Source organism: Babylonia areolata, chromosome 9, assembly GCF_041734735.1.
Source record: "Babylonia areolata isolate BAREFJ2019XMU chromosome 9, ASM4173473v1, whole genome shotgun sequence".
Taxonomy (NCBI): domain Eukaryota; kingdom Metazoa; phylum Mollusca; class Gastropoda; order Neogastropoda; family Buccinidae; genus Babylonia; species Babylonia areolata.
This window is the reverse complement of record NC_134884.1, coordinates 42703155-42719008: the sequence shown is the minus strand read 5'-3', so window position 1 is coordinate 42719008 and position 15854 is coordinate 42703155. Positions and strand designations below refer to the sequence as shown.

General features: G+C 44.2%; 1 protein-coding gene across 1 annotated transcript in view; it reads left to right on the top strand.

Moving 5' to 3' along the window:
- Positions 1-15854, top strand: part of LOC143285481 (uncharacterized) — a 70651-nt gene that overhangs the window by 14848 nt on the left and 39949 nt on the right. Inside the window, 13 exon segments of the mRNA XM_076592801.1 lie at positions 468-587; positions 910-1076; positions 1420-1619; positions 3084-3335; positions 4727-4827; positions 6196-6498; positions 7122-7386; positions 9102-9650; positions 10548-10698; positions 12817-12955; positions 14162-14296; positions 14922-14999; positions 15571-15643. Of these exon segments, the coding sequence (XP_076448916.1) occupies positions 468-587; positions 910-1076; positions 1420-1619; positions 3084-3335; positions 4727-4827; positions 6196-6498; positions 7122-7386; positions 9102-9650; positions 10548-10698; positions 12817-12955; positions 14162-14296; positions 14922-14999; positions 15571-15643 (2533 nt within the window).

Here is a 15854-nt window from a genome sequence, read left to right as displayed (position 1 = left end):
CTCCTGTCAAAATAATCAATGGTATAGATGCAAATGACACTAGTTTGGAGATTCCTGTCAAAACTGACATTCTGATCTGTCATCAACATGCTTTTTAAATTCTGTCAGTATGGTAATGCAAATTCACTCCGAACATCCAGTCAAATCAGCTATAGTAAACTGTCAAAGCAAGTCCTAGTTGCTTTTGAATCCCTTGATTTTAGGATTGTGTAAGCACATTTGAGAACTTGGTTGGCAGTTATGCGCCAAGAGAAGAAAGAGTGCAGAAATAGTCAGATGTTTGACTGGTTCTTTGAAATGAAGATTCATTAAGGCAGGAGAACGAGATTGAAGCGGGCGTTAAATTGTGAAATGTCTGTGGTGAGAAAGCTTTGAAGTGGGGCGGTACACGAAGCGTGTGCATTTGTACACTGTTCGCAGTGAATTAGGCATGCCTACTCTTAATGATGATGATCTGTGTGTGTCAGCTGCTGGACGAGTGTGGGGGCATATCGCTGGGCGGGGCGAGTCACGGCACACAGGGCCGCGCCCACATGGTGGAGCTGCTGGAGTTCATTCGTCAGTGCAAGTCTGCGTCACTCACACAGGTCAGTAGTGTGAACGTATGTGTATGGGTGTGCATGTGTACGTATATGTAGAGTTTCTGAAGGTGAAAATGCAAAAATAAGACAGAGACTACATTCTGTTTCTAATAATTTGTAAATAGATATAGGTGATGGTATCCTAAGAACTATAATCATGATCCGCATGCAAAGTAAATGTTGCAAGGTCAGCTACATGTGCAACCCAATACAAAATACTGGTGTTGTTGAGATGTGTGTGATGTCATGTTTCTGTTCTGACAGCGTGAAATGTGTTCATGATGGAGGGATAAAAAAACAAGACCAAGAAGAATTCTTCCTTGTCCAGGAAAGCGACCTGGAGAGGGTGCTGTGTCACCAGTTCCATGTGACGGAAACCCGACAGCTGGGCTACGGGAACATACGCCACCTGGTGGAGGCGTCAGAGAAACCAGGTAAACACCTGGCCAAGGACTTCAGGATTCTGTACGAAGCGGCTTTCTGTGGGAAGAGCAGGTAGGCCGTCAAGTTGCTTTGTTGTCACTTATAAATTTATTGATGATAATGATGATGATAAATGATACATTACATTTGTTTAGCGCATATTTTGAGGGCTTTAAGTGCATTTTACACTTACGCGTGACATAAATAATGTAAAGGAGTGTGAAAAATACACAGTATACAAGCTAGATATGTATGATTATATATGTCTCTCTTTATATATATATGTGTGTGTGTTGTTTTTTCTTTAATAATCTTTTGCTGTTACAAGTTGTTACAAGATAAATTGATGCAAAAATAAAAAAAACCCAGACATGATACTTTAGAGAAATAAACGGACACTTCATCCCCTCCCCAGCGACCCGGTGCGAGGCAAGCGAGAGGTGGGCATGCTGGGACACCAGACACGTGAGGCGGCCCTGGCCTGTCTTCAGAGTTGTCCCCTCCTGGAGGACCTGGAGAGGTGGAGCCACTGGTCTACGGTGTTTGAGCCGCAGTATGGCAGCCTGAAGGACTTCCTGCAGAAGTTTGGAGGGATTCACACCATCACCACAGATGGTGAGTTGATTGACTGCTTCTTTTGATATTCTGAAGATTGTAACACCCGGGGTGACCCTTCCAGTAAAAAAAAAAAAGCAAAAGCAAAAAACAGAAACACAGAAGTGAGATTGTAGTCCATATACTGTGTAGATTCGGTGTCCAGGAAGATATTTTGAAGATTGAAGTCCACCCTACCCCCCCACACACTCCAACCCTCCCACTCCCCTCCACACACCCCCCTAAAAAATGATGATGACACTATTCACTGGATTCACTCTTTCCAGTAGGATATTTTGAAGATTGTAACCACCACAACTACCCCCTCCACTCCATCCCCTCACCACCCTAAAAATAAAAGAAAAGCAGAAAAGAATGTAACACTGTACAGTGAGTGAATTCGCTCTCCATTAGAATATTGTACCCCCCAAATGTGTGTGTATGTGCGTGCGCTCAGAGATGCTCTCTCTCTCTCTCTCTCTCTCTCTCTCTCTCTCTCTGTGTTTATAGATATAACACATAACCATCGCCTGTTTCGGTAAAATTCACAATTTTGGAATCTCTGCAAATAGATAAAAACTAAGAATTAGAGGAAAGGAAAGCTGTGTCATGAATAAAATAAATGATGGTTACTGTGAGTCAGCTATTTTGTGTTGGTGATTTTGTCGCGTGAAGGTGCTACTTTTTTGTCTTTGGAGATTGGTATCTCTGTATGTGATTACTGAAAGCTTAACTTGTGTTTGACAGTTAGCCCAAAATCATGTCTTGGTTAGTACAAGGAAGATGACATGAAGAGTGTATTAAAGTGGAAATGCTGCCAGGTCCATACTACTGAAAACTGCCATAAAACTACTGAAAACTGGGGTTCTACTACTGAGAGGTATTTGGGGGCCTAGGCAGGTCTGTGGATTGGTTCTTTGGACCTGCATGGGTAGAGAGACGTCTCCACTCTCCATGAGTCTTCCATATATAGGAATAGAGAGACGTCTCCACTCTCCATTAGTCTTCCATATATAGGAAAATGGGCATACTGGGTGGTTCTTTGGACCTGCATGTGTAGAGAGACGTCTCCACTCTCCATTAGTCTTCCATATATAGGAAAATGGGCATACTGGGTGGTCCTTTGGACCTGCATGGGTAGAGAGACGTCTCCACTCTCCATGAGTCTTCCATATATAGGAAAATGGCCATACTGGGTGGTCCTTTGGACCTGCATGGGTAGAGAGACGTCTCCACTCTCCATGAGTCTTCCATATATAGGAAAATGGCCATACTGGGTGGTCCTTTGGACCTGCATGGGTAGAGAGACGTCTCCACTCTTCATGAGTCTTCCATATATAGGAAAATGGCCATACTGCCTTGGGATAGTCAAAGGAAAAGAGAGTCAACCCCACCAGAAAATCTGCCAACCTGTTGAAATCAAACAAAAGGTTAAAAAAGAAGAGAGAAACAGACGCACAACAACACTGATGACGCTAATTGCAGGCGGCCAGAGAACCATCACCACGGACATCATCGCCTTGGAGACCCAGCCAGGCTGCCTTCTGCGACTGGTCAGCTCCACGTCCCCCGGGCAGTACGAGGCAGCGGTCCAACAGGGGGATGCCAGAGCAGCGTGCGGCCACCTGGCGTCCTTGGTGACGGCCAACCGGGGAGTGGAGCACACCCCTCTGGCCCTGCTGGCCAATCACACGCGCTCAGCTCTCTTTATGCTGCACACGTCCTCTGATGTGCCTGGTCAGTGCTGTTGTGATTGGTTGATTTTTTTTTTTTTCAGTGTATGTGTATGTGTGTGAGAGAGAGTTTATGTGTGTGTGTGTGTGTTTATTTTTCCTTTCTGAGCTGTTAGATTGATTATTGATTTTTCCTTTCTTAGCTGCTAGGCTGTTTATTCATTTCTTTGCTGTTACACTGTTTATTGTTCATTGTTCCTTTTTTAGTTGTTGGACTGTTTATTGTTCTTTGTTCCTTTCTTAGCTGTTACTGTTTATTTTCATTGTTCCTTTCTTAGCTGTTGGACTGTTTATTGTTCTTTGTTCCTTTCTTAGCTGTTACTGTTTATTGTTCATTGTTCCTTTTTTAGCTGTTGGGACTGTTTATTGTTCATTTCTTAGCTGTTAGGTTGTTTATCATTTCTTAGCTGTTAAACTGTTTATTGTTCATTGTTCCTTTTTTAGCTGTTGGACTGTTGATTTTTCATTTCTTAGCTGTTACATTGTTTATTGTTCCTTTCTTAGCTGTCAAATTGAGCATTGACAAACGGCAGACTGCTCTTTGTGGTTCACAGAATTGGATGCATATGTTATTACTCTTTTTGTTTAGCAAGGTTTCTTCTTTCTTGTCATAAAAAAAACAATTAAAAAAACAGTTAAAAATCTGAAAAAGTAGTACTACAGTATAAATCTATTATTCATTCAATTTCATTCCATACATTTGTATGTGTCAGTGTGAGAGTAGGCACCTTTGAGTTCATTGGAATTGTGTCTCAAGGCCTGACTTAGCGCGTTGGGTTACGCTGCTGGTCAGGCATCTGCTTGGCAGATGTGGTGTTAGCGTATATGGATTTGTCCGAACGCAGTGACGCCTCCTTGAGCTACTGAAACTGAAAACTGGCATTGTGTGCTTGTCTTGTGGCACCAGTTTCCTTTCTCCCCTCCGTCATGTAGCGTAAGCGAGGCGCTGAAGGATTGACCAGTTGTAGAGTTTATTCATCTGTTAGGCATCTACCCATATTTTTGTTGTTGTTGTTTGTCTAATGAAGATGCTAAAATAGATCAGTTTGCAAGATGTGAGGCCTTCTTGTAACTGAAACTTTGTTAGTGGGGTTTCGTTTGTGCGTGTGTGTGTGTGTGTGTGTGGGTATGTACATGGGGTGTTGCGTCCCCCTCATATATGTGGTCGCCTGGGCTGTTGGAAATAATGCAGATAAGTGATACATTGAGAGTTGCAGCCCTTTGCCTAGCTGGCTGAACTTTTCATGCTTCTTGTTTTTGTCTGGTTTTCATAGTCACATCATTGTAGTTTTTAAATGCATGTTTTACTCGTCAGTTTTTACAGTGTACAGTGCAGTTGGGTGTATGGAAACACTCACTATAGATTGAACTACTGTTATTTTATTGTCATTTCAGGGGGTCCCGGTCAGACAGGGGCGTGTGACCCAGCCATCCAGTTTGTGCTGCGCTGTCTGCTGCTGCTGCCACTGCGCCTGTGTCTGTCCCTGGCCAACCAGGTGAGTGATGATGGTGCTGATAATTATATACTGCTTGATGGGCACAATAGCTGAGTGGTTAAAGTGTTGGACTGTCAATCTGAAGGTCCCGGGTTTGAATCTGCGTAACGGCACCTGGTGGGTAAAGGGTAGAGATTTTTCTGATCTCCCAGGTCAACATATGTGCAGACCTGTTTGTGCTGGAACCCCCATCATGTGTATACACAAGCAGAAGATGAAATGCGCACGTTAAAGATCCTGTAATCCATGTCCGTGTTTGGTGGGTTATGGAAACAAGAAGATACCCAGCATGCACACCCCCGAAAACAGAGTATGGCTGCCTACATGGCAGGGTAAAAATGGTCATACTGACTGACAGCTGCCACTGGGCACTCATCATTCATTTCCTTTGTCATTCAGTCAGGTTTCAGTCATGAACACACTCACAAACTCACACAGACATCCAACATTTAACGTGTATGACCGTTTTGATTGTGTACCCTGCCATGCAGGCAGCCATAGTCCGTTTTTGGGGAAGTGCATGCTGGATACGTTCTTGTTCCCATGATCCACCGATTGGTGACATGGATCAGAGGATCTTTAACATGCTAACTTGATCTGCTTGCATACACACTTAGGGAGTTCAGGCACCAGCAGGTCTGCACATAGGTTGATCTGGGAGGTCAGAAAAATCTCCACCCTCAACCCTGCAGGTGCAATGGGGAAGGCTGCTCCCACCTATGCTGTTCTCTTTACTGTATTGGATAGCACTCCTGAGAAATACAAGTGACACGCATGTTTTCTAATGGTGGTAATGCTTTTTTTTTTTTAATAACTGCTAACACCAAGCTTGTTTTTGTTTGTCTATTTGGGTTATAAAAAAAGGAATGTGTGTGTGCGTGTCTTTTTGGTTGTTTTTGTTTTCATTGTCCAGTCTGTTACTGGGGATTTGTCTTCATAGCTTGTGCTGAGCTTTTTTTCATGGTGAAAGGTAAACAGTGTGTTGAGGCAGGTGAATTGTATTGTATTACTCATTTTTGTCACAACAGATTTCTCTGTGTGAAATTCGAGCTGCTCTCCCCAGAGTTAGCTCGTCACTACACTGAGAGAGCCATTGATTTTTATATATTTTTTCCTGCCTGCAATTTTGTTTTCCTATCAAAAGTGGATTTTTCTACAGAATTTTGCCATGGACAACCCTTTCGTTACCGTTGGTTTATCGTCTCGTCTGAATGACTGGCGTCCAGCCCACCACTCAAAGTCTAGTGGAGGGGTAGAAAGTACTGGCGAGTATGGGACTGGAACCTCTGCACTCAGATTCTCTCGCTTCTCGCTGGGCACACCCTTTAGCTCTGGGCCAACACTCCACATACGGCGGTGTGGTTTCAGGTGTTCCTGGAGCCTCTGGGCCAGGTGGTGGGGTCAACCCGCTCCAAGACCCTGCTGATGGAGGCCTGTCGCAGCAGCAGCAACAGCCAGACCCTCTCCCTAGGCCCCGCCTCGTCCTCCCTGCCCCAGATGGCGCTGGCGCAGCTGGGCTGCATGCTGGGGGTCCAGGAGTGGACGGGCTTCCTGACGGAGACCTTCACCTTCCCCCAGGAGTGTGTCACCGTGCTGGCCCCGCAGCCCCCCGCCCCCCGTGATGAACTGCTCGGGGACGATGACGGCAGTGTGGAGGAAGAGGAGGAAGAGGTCAGTGTGAGAGAATAATGATGACGATAACAATAAGGATAACAATGAGCAGTTACCCTGTGGCTCTGAGCGTGTGTAACGATGCATGTGGCATGAATAGCAATTAGCACATAGAGAAAAGGAAAAAATGCCTTGCTGTAATGATGAGCTGATTGTGGTGGTTCTGGTTACTGATTGTAAATGGTATACAAAGTTATAATTTGTAAGTTAAAAGGGAATCATCTTTTTCTTCTTCTTTGTTAGATGGACACGCCAGTCTAAAAGGGCATTAAGTTGGCAATGAAAATTCTGCAATGTGCACATCTGACACATAAGCACATGCAAGCACAAGCACACTCAAGCACAAGCACACACACGCAAGCACATACCAGCACAAGCACACAGCACAAGCATGCGCATGCATGCATACACCTACCCACACCCAAACTCACTCCTGATACACACACACACACACACACACACACATACACACACACACACACACACACACACACACACACACACACACTCTCTCTCTCTCTCTCTCAAACCATTTAGAACACCACAGTATCCTTTGAGTACCGTTAATTACCACAGATAAGAACTGTTCTTGACTGAAACCCCTGATGACTGATCTCACACAGTCGGAAGAGGAGTCCGAAGAAGAAGAAAGCTCCGCATCGTTCCTGTCTGATGACGATGAAGAAGAGGAAAAGAAAGATGAGACAACCAAGGAAAAGAAAGAGGAGACAACCAAGGAAAAGAAAGAGAAGGAAGAGGCGGCTGAAGCAAAATTAGATGCAGCAAAGAAAGAAGAGACGTCAGAAGAGGATTCGGAAGACAGCAGCGAGGAGGAGGAGGAGGAGGAAGATGAGGAGATGAAAGACTCGGAGGAGAAAGCTGAAGGAGGTAAACATGGGATTAGATTGTGTCGTCATTCTCATTTTTATCATGTAGATTATATTTTCATTCTTATTTTTGTCGTAACTGTTTTGTGTTACTTAAACTTTTTTGAAGCTGTTTTGTTTGTGTGTGTGTGTGCGTGTTGGTGTGTATATTGCATGTAGTGTACAAAAATCTAAAATATTATTTTCTCGAAGTTTACTTTGTCTGTCATACTGTCAAAAACAGTATGTTACTTCTCTTCTTCTTCTTCGTTCGTGGGCTGAAATTCCCACGTTCACTTGAATATGTACACGAGTGGGCTTTTACGTGCATGACCGTTTTTACCCCACCATGTAGGCAGCTGTACTCGTTTTGGGGGGTAAAACAGTATGATGAATGTACATGTTACGAAAGAGAAGAACTCTCTCAGCCATGTTTTTCCTTTCCCTGTATTGGAAGTACTTGTTAAGGGGATTTTAAACATGGTGCATTTCATTTACTTTGAAATATGACCCAAAACAATGTTTCAGCAGTTGCATAAAAGTACTTTGAAAATGGTATGCTACACGAGAAGAGCTTGAATGCCAATGTGGTAAACTTGGCTGAACTGTTAGACATAGCAGTAAGTTTGCACCTTTATAGCATTGTCAAAGGCATGATGACTGAGTGGAGCATAATTATGTTGTCTCACAGGTCTGTTTGGTTTTGAAGGTTAAATCCTGGCAATGCGTTTTGGGTTTTAAGTGCAGAGTTTTCCCCAGTTGCCCAGACCCACCAGAGCTGCTGGTGCTGTAACCCTTGTTATGTATAGTGTGTAAATGTGCAAAGGATCAGATATTCAAGGTTCAAGATCCTGCTGTAAAAGGATCAGATATTTGTGTCCAAGATCCTGCTGTAAAAGGATCAGTTATTTGTGTTCAAGATCCTGATGTAAAAGGATCAGTTATTTGTGTCCAAGATCCCGCTGTAAAAGGATCAGTTATTTATGTTCAAGATCCTGCTGTAAAAGGATCAGTTATTTGTGTCCAAGATCCTGCTGTAAAAGGATCAGTTATTTGTGTCCAAGATCCTGCTGTAAAAGGATCAGTTTTTTGTGTCAAAGATTCTGCTGTTAAAGGATAAGATATTTGTGTTTAAGATCCTGCTGTAAAAGGATCAGATATTCATGTTCAAGATCCTGCTGTAAAAGGATCAGATATTCATGTTCAAGATCCTGCTGTAAAAGGATCAGATACTCTTGTTCAAGATCCTGCTGTAAAAGGATAAGTTTTTTGTGTCAAAGATTCTGCTGTTAAAGGATAAGATATTTGTGTTTAAGATCCTGCTGTAAAAGGATCAGATATTCATGTTCAAGATCCTGCTGTAAAAGGATCAGATATTCATGTTCAAGATCCTGCTGTAAAAGGATCAGATATTCAAGTTCAAGATCCTGCTGTTAAAGGATCAGATATTTGTGTTTGAGATCCGTATGTAAAAGGATCAGTTATCTGCGTTCGAGATCCCACTGTAATCCTTGTCAGTATTTAGTGTCTTACAGGAACATTAACACACCTAACATGCACCCACTTCCAAAAATGGTGGATGGCTGCCTAAACTGTGAGGGTAAAAACGCTCTCACAGGTAAAAGCTTACTGGTAGAAATGAGTGAATGTAAGAGTTGCAGCCCATGAAGAGCAGAGAAATTATCAGAAATATCAAATAAATGTTTATTTAAGCATAATCTTTCTGTTTGTTTGCAGACAAAGTGAAGAAAGTGAAAAAACCTAAGGGTGTGAAGAAAGTCGACCTCAAAGACAAAAAAGACAAATCCAGCAGAGACGCCCAGGCTGAAGGAGAAGAAGAAGAAGAAGACAGCGACACCGAAGAAGATGAAGAGGAGGAGGAGGAAGAGGAAGAAAAGGACCCTTACCGGCAGGTGATCGATCAGATCCGGCGTGACGAGTTTGGTGTGGGGGTTGAGCTGAACGCAGACGGGCAGCGGCTGATGCGGGTGCAGCAGGAGCGACTGGGGCGCAGCCTGGACCGCCTGTCTCGCGACCTGTACAGCAAGGACACCCACTTTGTGCTGGAGCTGGTGCAGAACGCTGATGACAACGCCTACCCAGACCACCTCATGGCCGCCCTGGGGTCCTCCACCCTCACCCAGGACTGCCCGTCCGTGCGCTTCGTCATCGACAGGTCAGGGGTCACCGTGCTCAACAACGAGAGCGGGTTCCAGGAGAAGGACGTGAGGGCGCTGTGCGACGTGGGCCGCAGCACGAAGGGGAAGCACAAGTACGGCTACATCGGTGAGTCCCTTTGCCGTCGCAGATGCTGCTTTGGCCTGGGCTGGATTGTATGAGTGGTCTTTGCAGCTCTGAGTTTTATGAACATTCCCAAGTGTACTGAATTAGCTTACACTTCTCAGTCACATTCCCAAGTGTATTGAGTTAGCTTACACTTCTCAGTCACATTCCCAAGTGTATTGAGTTAGCTTACACTTCTCAGTCACATTCCCAAGTGTATTGAATTAGCTTACACTTCTCAGTCACATTCCCAAGTGTATTGAATTAGCTTACACTTCTCAGTCACATTCCCAAGTGTACTGAATTAGCTTACACTTCTCAGTCACATTCCCGAGTGTATTGAATTAGTTTACACTTCTCAGTCAGTCAGTCTGTCAGTTCACTTTCATGTCCCCATAAACGAGGACTTGAACATTCTTTACACCAGGCAAACATAGTACTGCTAAGATCACTTATGCAACCCAGCCCTGGAATCTTGCGGTGTTGGCTTAGCATTGCAGCATCATAGCACTGTGGAGTGAATTTGACTTGACCTCCCCAAATTACTCTGAATTATTGTGTTCATTCTTTGAATTTCAGATCATGTCTGCTTTTGAAAATTTCGTGGTGATCATTCTGTCTCTGCATTATCAGAATTTGTCATTGTCATGTTCAGTATTATGGTTATCCAAAAAGAAAAAAAAAATCATTTTCTTCTTTCCCTTCTGGGTAACAAGGTAAATTGGAAACCACCCCTATCCCCACCATTAAAAAAAAAAAAAAAAAAAAAAAAAAAAAAAATCAGATTTTAAGTAAAGCAAATGATAAAAACTTGGGATAATGTAAAGAAAAGTTCACCCTCCTGTGTGCTTGACTTTTTCATCATGTCCAGACTTTTTACTCTCATGTCTGCACAAACAGGCCAGAAAGGAATCGGGTTCAAATCCGTGTTCCGTGTGACCAGTCGGCCAGAGGTTCACTCCAACGGCTTCCACCTGTGCTTCGATGTGGACAGTGGGCCCATGGGATACATCCTGCCGCACTGGTGTGAGGACCAGGACCCACAGGAAGGGTCAGTCAGGAGTGGGGAGGGGGGGGGGGTGTGGCGTGTAGTGTGTGTGTGTGCATGTGGTGGGTAGGGGTGTGTGTGTGTGGTGTATGTGAGGTGTGTGTGCATGTGGTGGGTAGGGGTGTGTGTGTGTGGTGTATGTGAGGTGTGTGTGCATGTGGTGGTAGGGGTGTGTGTGTGTGGTGTATGTGAGGTGTGTGTGCATGTGGCGGGTAGGGGTGTGTGTGTGTGGTGTATGTGAGGTGTGTGTGCATGTGGTGGGTAGGGGTGTGTGTGTGTGGTGTATGTGAGGTGTGTGTGCATGTGGTGGGTAGGGGTGTGTGTGTGTGGTGTATGTGAGGTGTGTGTGCATGTGGAGGGTAGGGGTGTGTGTGTGTGGTGTATGTGAGGTGTGTGTGCATGTGGTGGGTAGGGTGTGTGTGGGAGGTGTGTGTGCATGTGGTGGGTAGGGGTGTGTGTGTGTGGTGTATGTGAGGTGTGTGTGCATGTGGTGGGTAGGGGTGTGTGTGTGTGGTGTATGTGAGGTGTGTGGTCAGTGTGTATGTATGCATGCATGTGCATTGCATTAAACAGTGACAGTAATTACAGGATCTTAATTTGCGCATTTCATTTTCTGCATGCGAGTACAGTCAAAGGGAATTAATTCTTTGGAGATATACCGATGCTCTACTGTCGGCTGCTGTTCTTTCTCTGTCTGTGGACCTTTCATTTGGAATGAACTTCCTCTTCCATTTTGTCAGGTCTCTTCATTCAGCTCTTTCAAGTCTGGCCTTAACCGTTTGAGCCCTGACCACCGCTTTACCGGTGGTGGAGAGGGGTGGCATAATGCCTGGCCACTTGTGTCATGTTTTGCTATTGGTGGACTTATATTGAAGAGCCAATCAGAAAAACCATATTCTGACGTCAGCGAACCTAGTACCAACATTGCCGTGCCTTTTCACTGTGTTTTGTGCATGTGCTTTGGATAAAAAAGATCGATTTCTACCATGAAGCATGCAGAGTCTCAACCTGACAGGCCTCCTTTGATGAACTGATTTTGCATGCTCAAATTCATTTTCAACATCACTGTCTGTAGAAAATCATCCGATTCGAATTCCACCTCACTATCAGAGTAATCATTGTCATACTCTACTTCCGATAAATCATCAAGCATATCAGTTACTTGCCGCATTGTGTACAGTTGTTTTCTCGTACGTTTTGTCCCTGATTTCTGTCCTGACAGGCCAGGTTGAGACTCGCTTCAAATGCACGCTTCAAATGTTTACACACCGCTCAACCGGTGGCTGGGCATTATGTCATTTTTCTCTGCCACCGGTAAAGCGTTGGTCAGGGCTCAAAGGGTTAAAATCCACCTTTTTCTAAGATAGCCGCCTCCCGCCTTTTCTTTGTCTTCAGTTTTTCAAGAGCATGCGTGTGAATGAATGGTGTGAAAGCGCTTTGATTTGTCTCAGCACAAGATTCAGTACATATAAATACTTTTATTATTACTATTATGACTATTATTATTGTTATGAATGAGTTCAGATGGATGACCAAGATAGTGTTGTTGTTATGAATGAGTTCAGATGGATGAGCAAGATAGTGTCGCTATGAATGAGTTCAGATGGATGACCAAGATAGTGTTGTTGTTATGAATGAGTTCTGATGGATGACCAAGATAGTGTTGTTGTGAATGAGTTCAGATGGATGACCAAGATAGTGTTGTTATGAATGAGTTCAGATGGATGACCAAGATAGTGTTGTTGTTGTGAATGAGTTCAGATGGATGACCAAGATAGTGTTGTTGTTGTGAATGAGTTCAGATGGATGACCAAGATAGTGTTGTTGTTATGAATGAGTTCAGATGGATGACCAAGATAGTGTTGTTGTGAATGAGTTCAGATGGATGACCAAGATAGTGTTGTTATGAATGAGTTCAGATGGATGACCAAGATAGTGTTGTTGTTATGAATGAGTTCAGATGGATGACCAAGATAGTGTTGTTATGAATGAGTTCAGATGGATGACAAAGATAGTAGTGTTGTTATGAATGAGTTCAGGTGGATGACAAAGATAGTGTTGTTGTTGTGAATGAGTTCAGATGGATGACCAAGATAGTGTTGTTGTTGTGAATGAGTTCAGATGGATGACCAAGATAGTGCTGCCACTGAAGGAGGAGATGGTATCAGAGGCACGGTCTCTGGCAGCCCGGTTCAACGACATCCACCCCTCCCTGCTGTTGTTCCTGCATCGTCTGCGTGGCATTCACATCGACAACAAGGTGGGTCTGGGTCCTTGTCTTTTTTTTACCCTCCCCTTGAGAAAGTCGATAGCTGCAGATAAATATTTCCATTGACTGTCAGTGGAAACAATCAGAGAGAAGATATCTGCAGGTAACTAATTCCATTGTTTACCAATGGCAACAATCAGAATATATCTTTAGGTACATATCTCCCTAGTTTACCAGTGGTAATAATCAGAAGGTATCTTTTGGTAATTGTTTCCCTTGTTTATCAGTGGTAACAATCAGAAGGTATCTGCAGGTAAATATTTCTCATGTTTACCACTGGTAGCAGTCAGAAGATATCTTTAGGTAGATATTTCCCTTTTTTTACCAATGGTAACAACCGTAAAAAAAAAGAGGAACTGCAGGTAAATATTTCCCTTACTATGGTAACAACCAGAAAAAAGCATACTTGATTTAATTACACATACTTAACTGTGACCCAACTAGTGCAGACTCCGGCAGGGGTCTGACATTCCTACTTGATTTTTACTTATTGCTCCCATAACCCTGTGGGTGGCAGGGGTGTTGCGTGGTGGAACACCACACTGCAGGCCTCCATCTCTCACTGTTGTGTGCCAGTGCCTGGGTTTGAACAAAGCTCCTATACCGATCCACCCAGTAAAGTTGTCTTTTCTCCTCATGATTTTCTGAAGGATGAACTGGAAGCGTGTATGGAGCGGTGGTTGATTGGAAAAGCACCTGCCTCGGAAGCCAGAGAATCCGAGCTCACGAGATCGAGACTCACTACTTCACAATAATTTCTCTCCCCTCCACTAAACCTTGAGTGGTGGTCTGGCCGTCAGTCATTGGGATGAGACGATTAATTAAGGTTGCATTGAGTGCAGCATGCACGTAGCCCATGTAAAAGAATCCACAACAACAAAAGTGTTGCCCCCTGGCAAAATTCTGTTGAAAAAATTGCACTTTGATTGGAAAATAAACGCACTTTTTGGCAGAAAAAAAAGATGGTGCTTCACTGTAGTAACTTCAGAACTTTACACCGAGAAATCTGTTGTGACAGAGAGAAATGCAGTACAGTACAGTACAGTTCAACACCGCACAGGACAGCTCAGCTCAGCTGAGCACATCACAGCACATTACAATACAGTGAACACAACACCGCACAGTACTGCACAACACAGTACAATGCAATAAGTACAATACATTGCGACTCAACACAATGCAACGCACTGTGTGCAGGTGGAGGGGAGCGAGTTGCAGATGCGTCGTGTGGACCTGGGGGAGAACATTGTGGAGATCCACCATGGCCAGGGGGTCAGGGACCGGTGGCTGGTGGTCAAGAAACAGCTGGATGCCTCCGCCATCTCTCTGCAGGTGAGGACCCCACCCCACCCCCACCCCTGTTCCACCCCACCCTCCTTTCTGTCTTACCATGGAACAGGGAGGTGTGGGCTATGTTACCTGTGTGGGGTGGTACAGGTGTGTGTGTGTGTGTTTGGTGTGTGTGTGTGTGTGTGTTTGTGTGTGATGGTTGGAAGTATTTCTGCATTGTATCCATTTCTGCAGTGGTATTTTGACAATTAGAAATTTTTTTCTTTTTTTTTCTTTTATTTTGCTATGTTCAGGTACTAACATAAGCATTTCAGTTGATCTGCCTTGGGACCCAACTGCAAACTTTTCAGTATTACATAAATCAGTCAGTCGCACCAGTGATGCGTTTCTATGCATGCGTGCATGTTTGTATGTGTGTGGTTGAGAGATAGAGTCATTCAGTTTGCTGGCAAGTGATATGCTTTCTCGTTTGATTCTTTGTATTTGTGGCACATGTGTGTGTTCATGCATCTGAGTTAATATTCGTGTGCATGTATGTATACATGTGTGTGCGCGTCCATGGCTGTGTGTTTATCTGGCACAGATGCAGGGTATTTTTAATGTGGAATGCTGTCTTCTCTCTTTGTGATGTTGTGTTGATGACACATTTGTCACTTTGTGATCCCAGGCCAAGTCCGGAGTTGAGGTGGAGTCGACAGAGATCGCTCTGGCCTTCCCCCTGAAGGCGATGCACCGCCAAGCCCAGGTGAGTGGACACAGGTGGAGGCCTCACTTCACCTGCATTCTGTCACTGAACACACCTGCCCCTGCCTGTCTCTCTCACTGCCTGCACCTCCACACCCCGTCTTGCTGTGTATGATCAGCTTAAGATCCACTCTGTTGCTGCGTCCCCAGGTTAAAGTATTCCACGAATGGTCACCACTCTTTTTCTGTCTCTGGACCTTCATAAAGCTTGGATGACCTCCTGTGGCTTTGTCAAAACGTACCCCATTCCAAAGTAGCTCCTGCCTCCACTCCTCTTTCTGTCTTTTGTTTGTGTTTTTTGTCATTCATCTCTTTGATTCAGAGTTATGAAGCATATGAATGTTTGGTGTGAATGCACTTTGGTTTGTCTGCACAAGATTCATTGCTTTAAAAGTAGATTTATTGGTTGTTTTTTTGTGGTTTTTTTTGGAGTGGCTAATCAGTGTGGGTGATGGGCCTCTGTGTGTGTGTGTGATTGTTGATATTGCAATGCAGTGTGCAAGTGTGTGTGTTTGTGTTGCTATTTACAAAGTTTCTGAGTTGAGATGATGACTGACTGTGTGTGTGTACAGGTGGCCCCAGACAAGCAGCCAGTGTTTGCCTTCCTGCCTCTCCGAAGCTATGGCTTCCGCTTCATCGTGCAAGGTGAGGGCTGATTCTGTGACTTGGTTGGTGTTGACTGGCTTTTCTTGTTGTTTGCCATTGGGATGGATTTTGGGAGAGATTGAAAGTAGAGTGTATGTGTCTGTGTTGTGTTAGTATTTTTGTGTGTCGCATGTGTGTTTGACCATCCATGAACATATGTATGAACTGTTTGTGTTTGTTTCTGAGTTTATGGCATGTGTGTGTGTGTGTG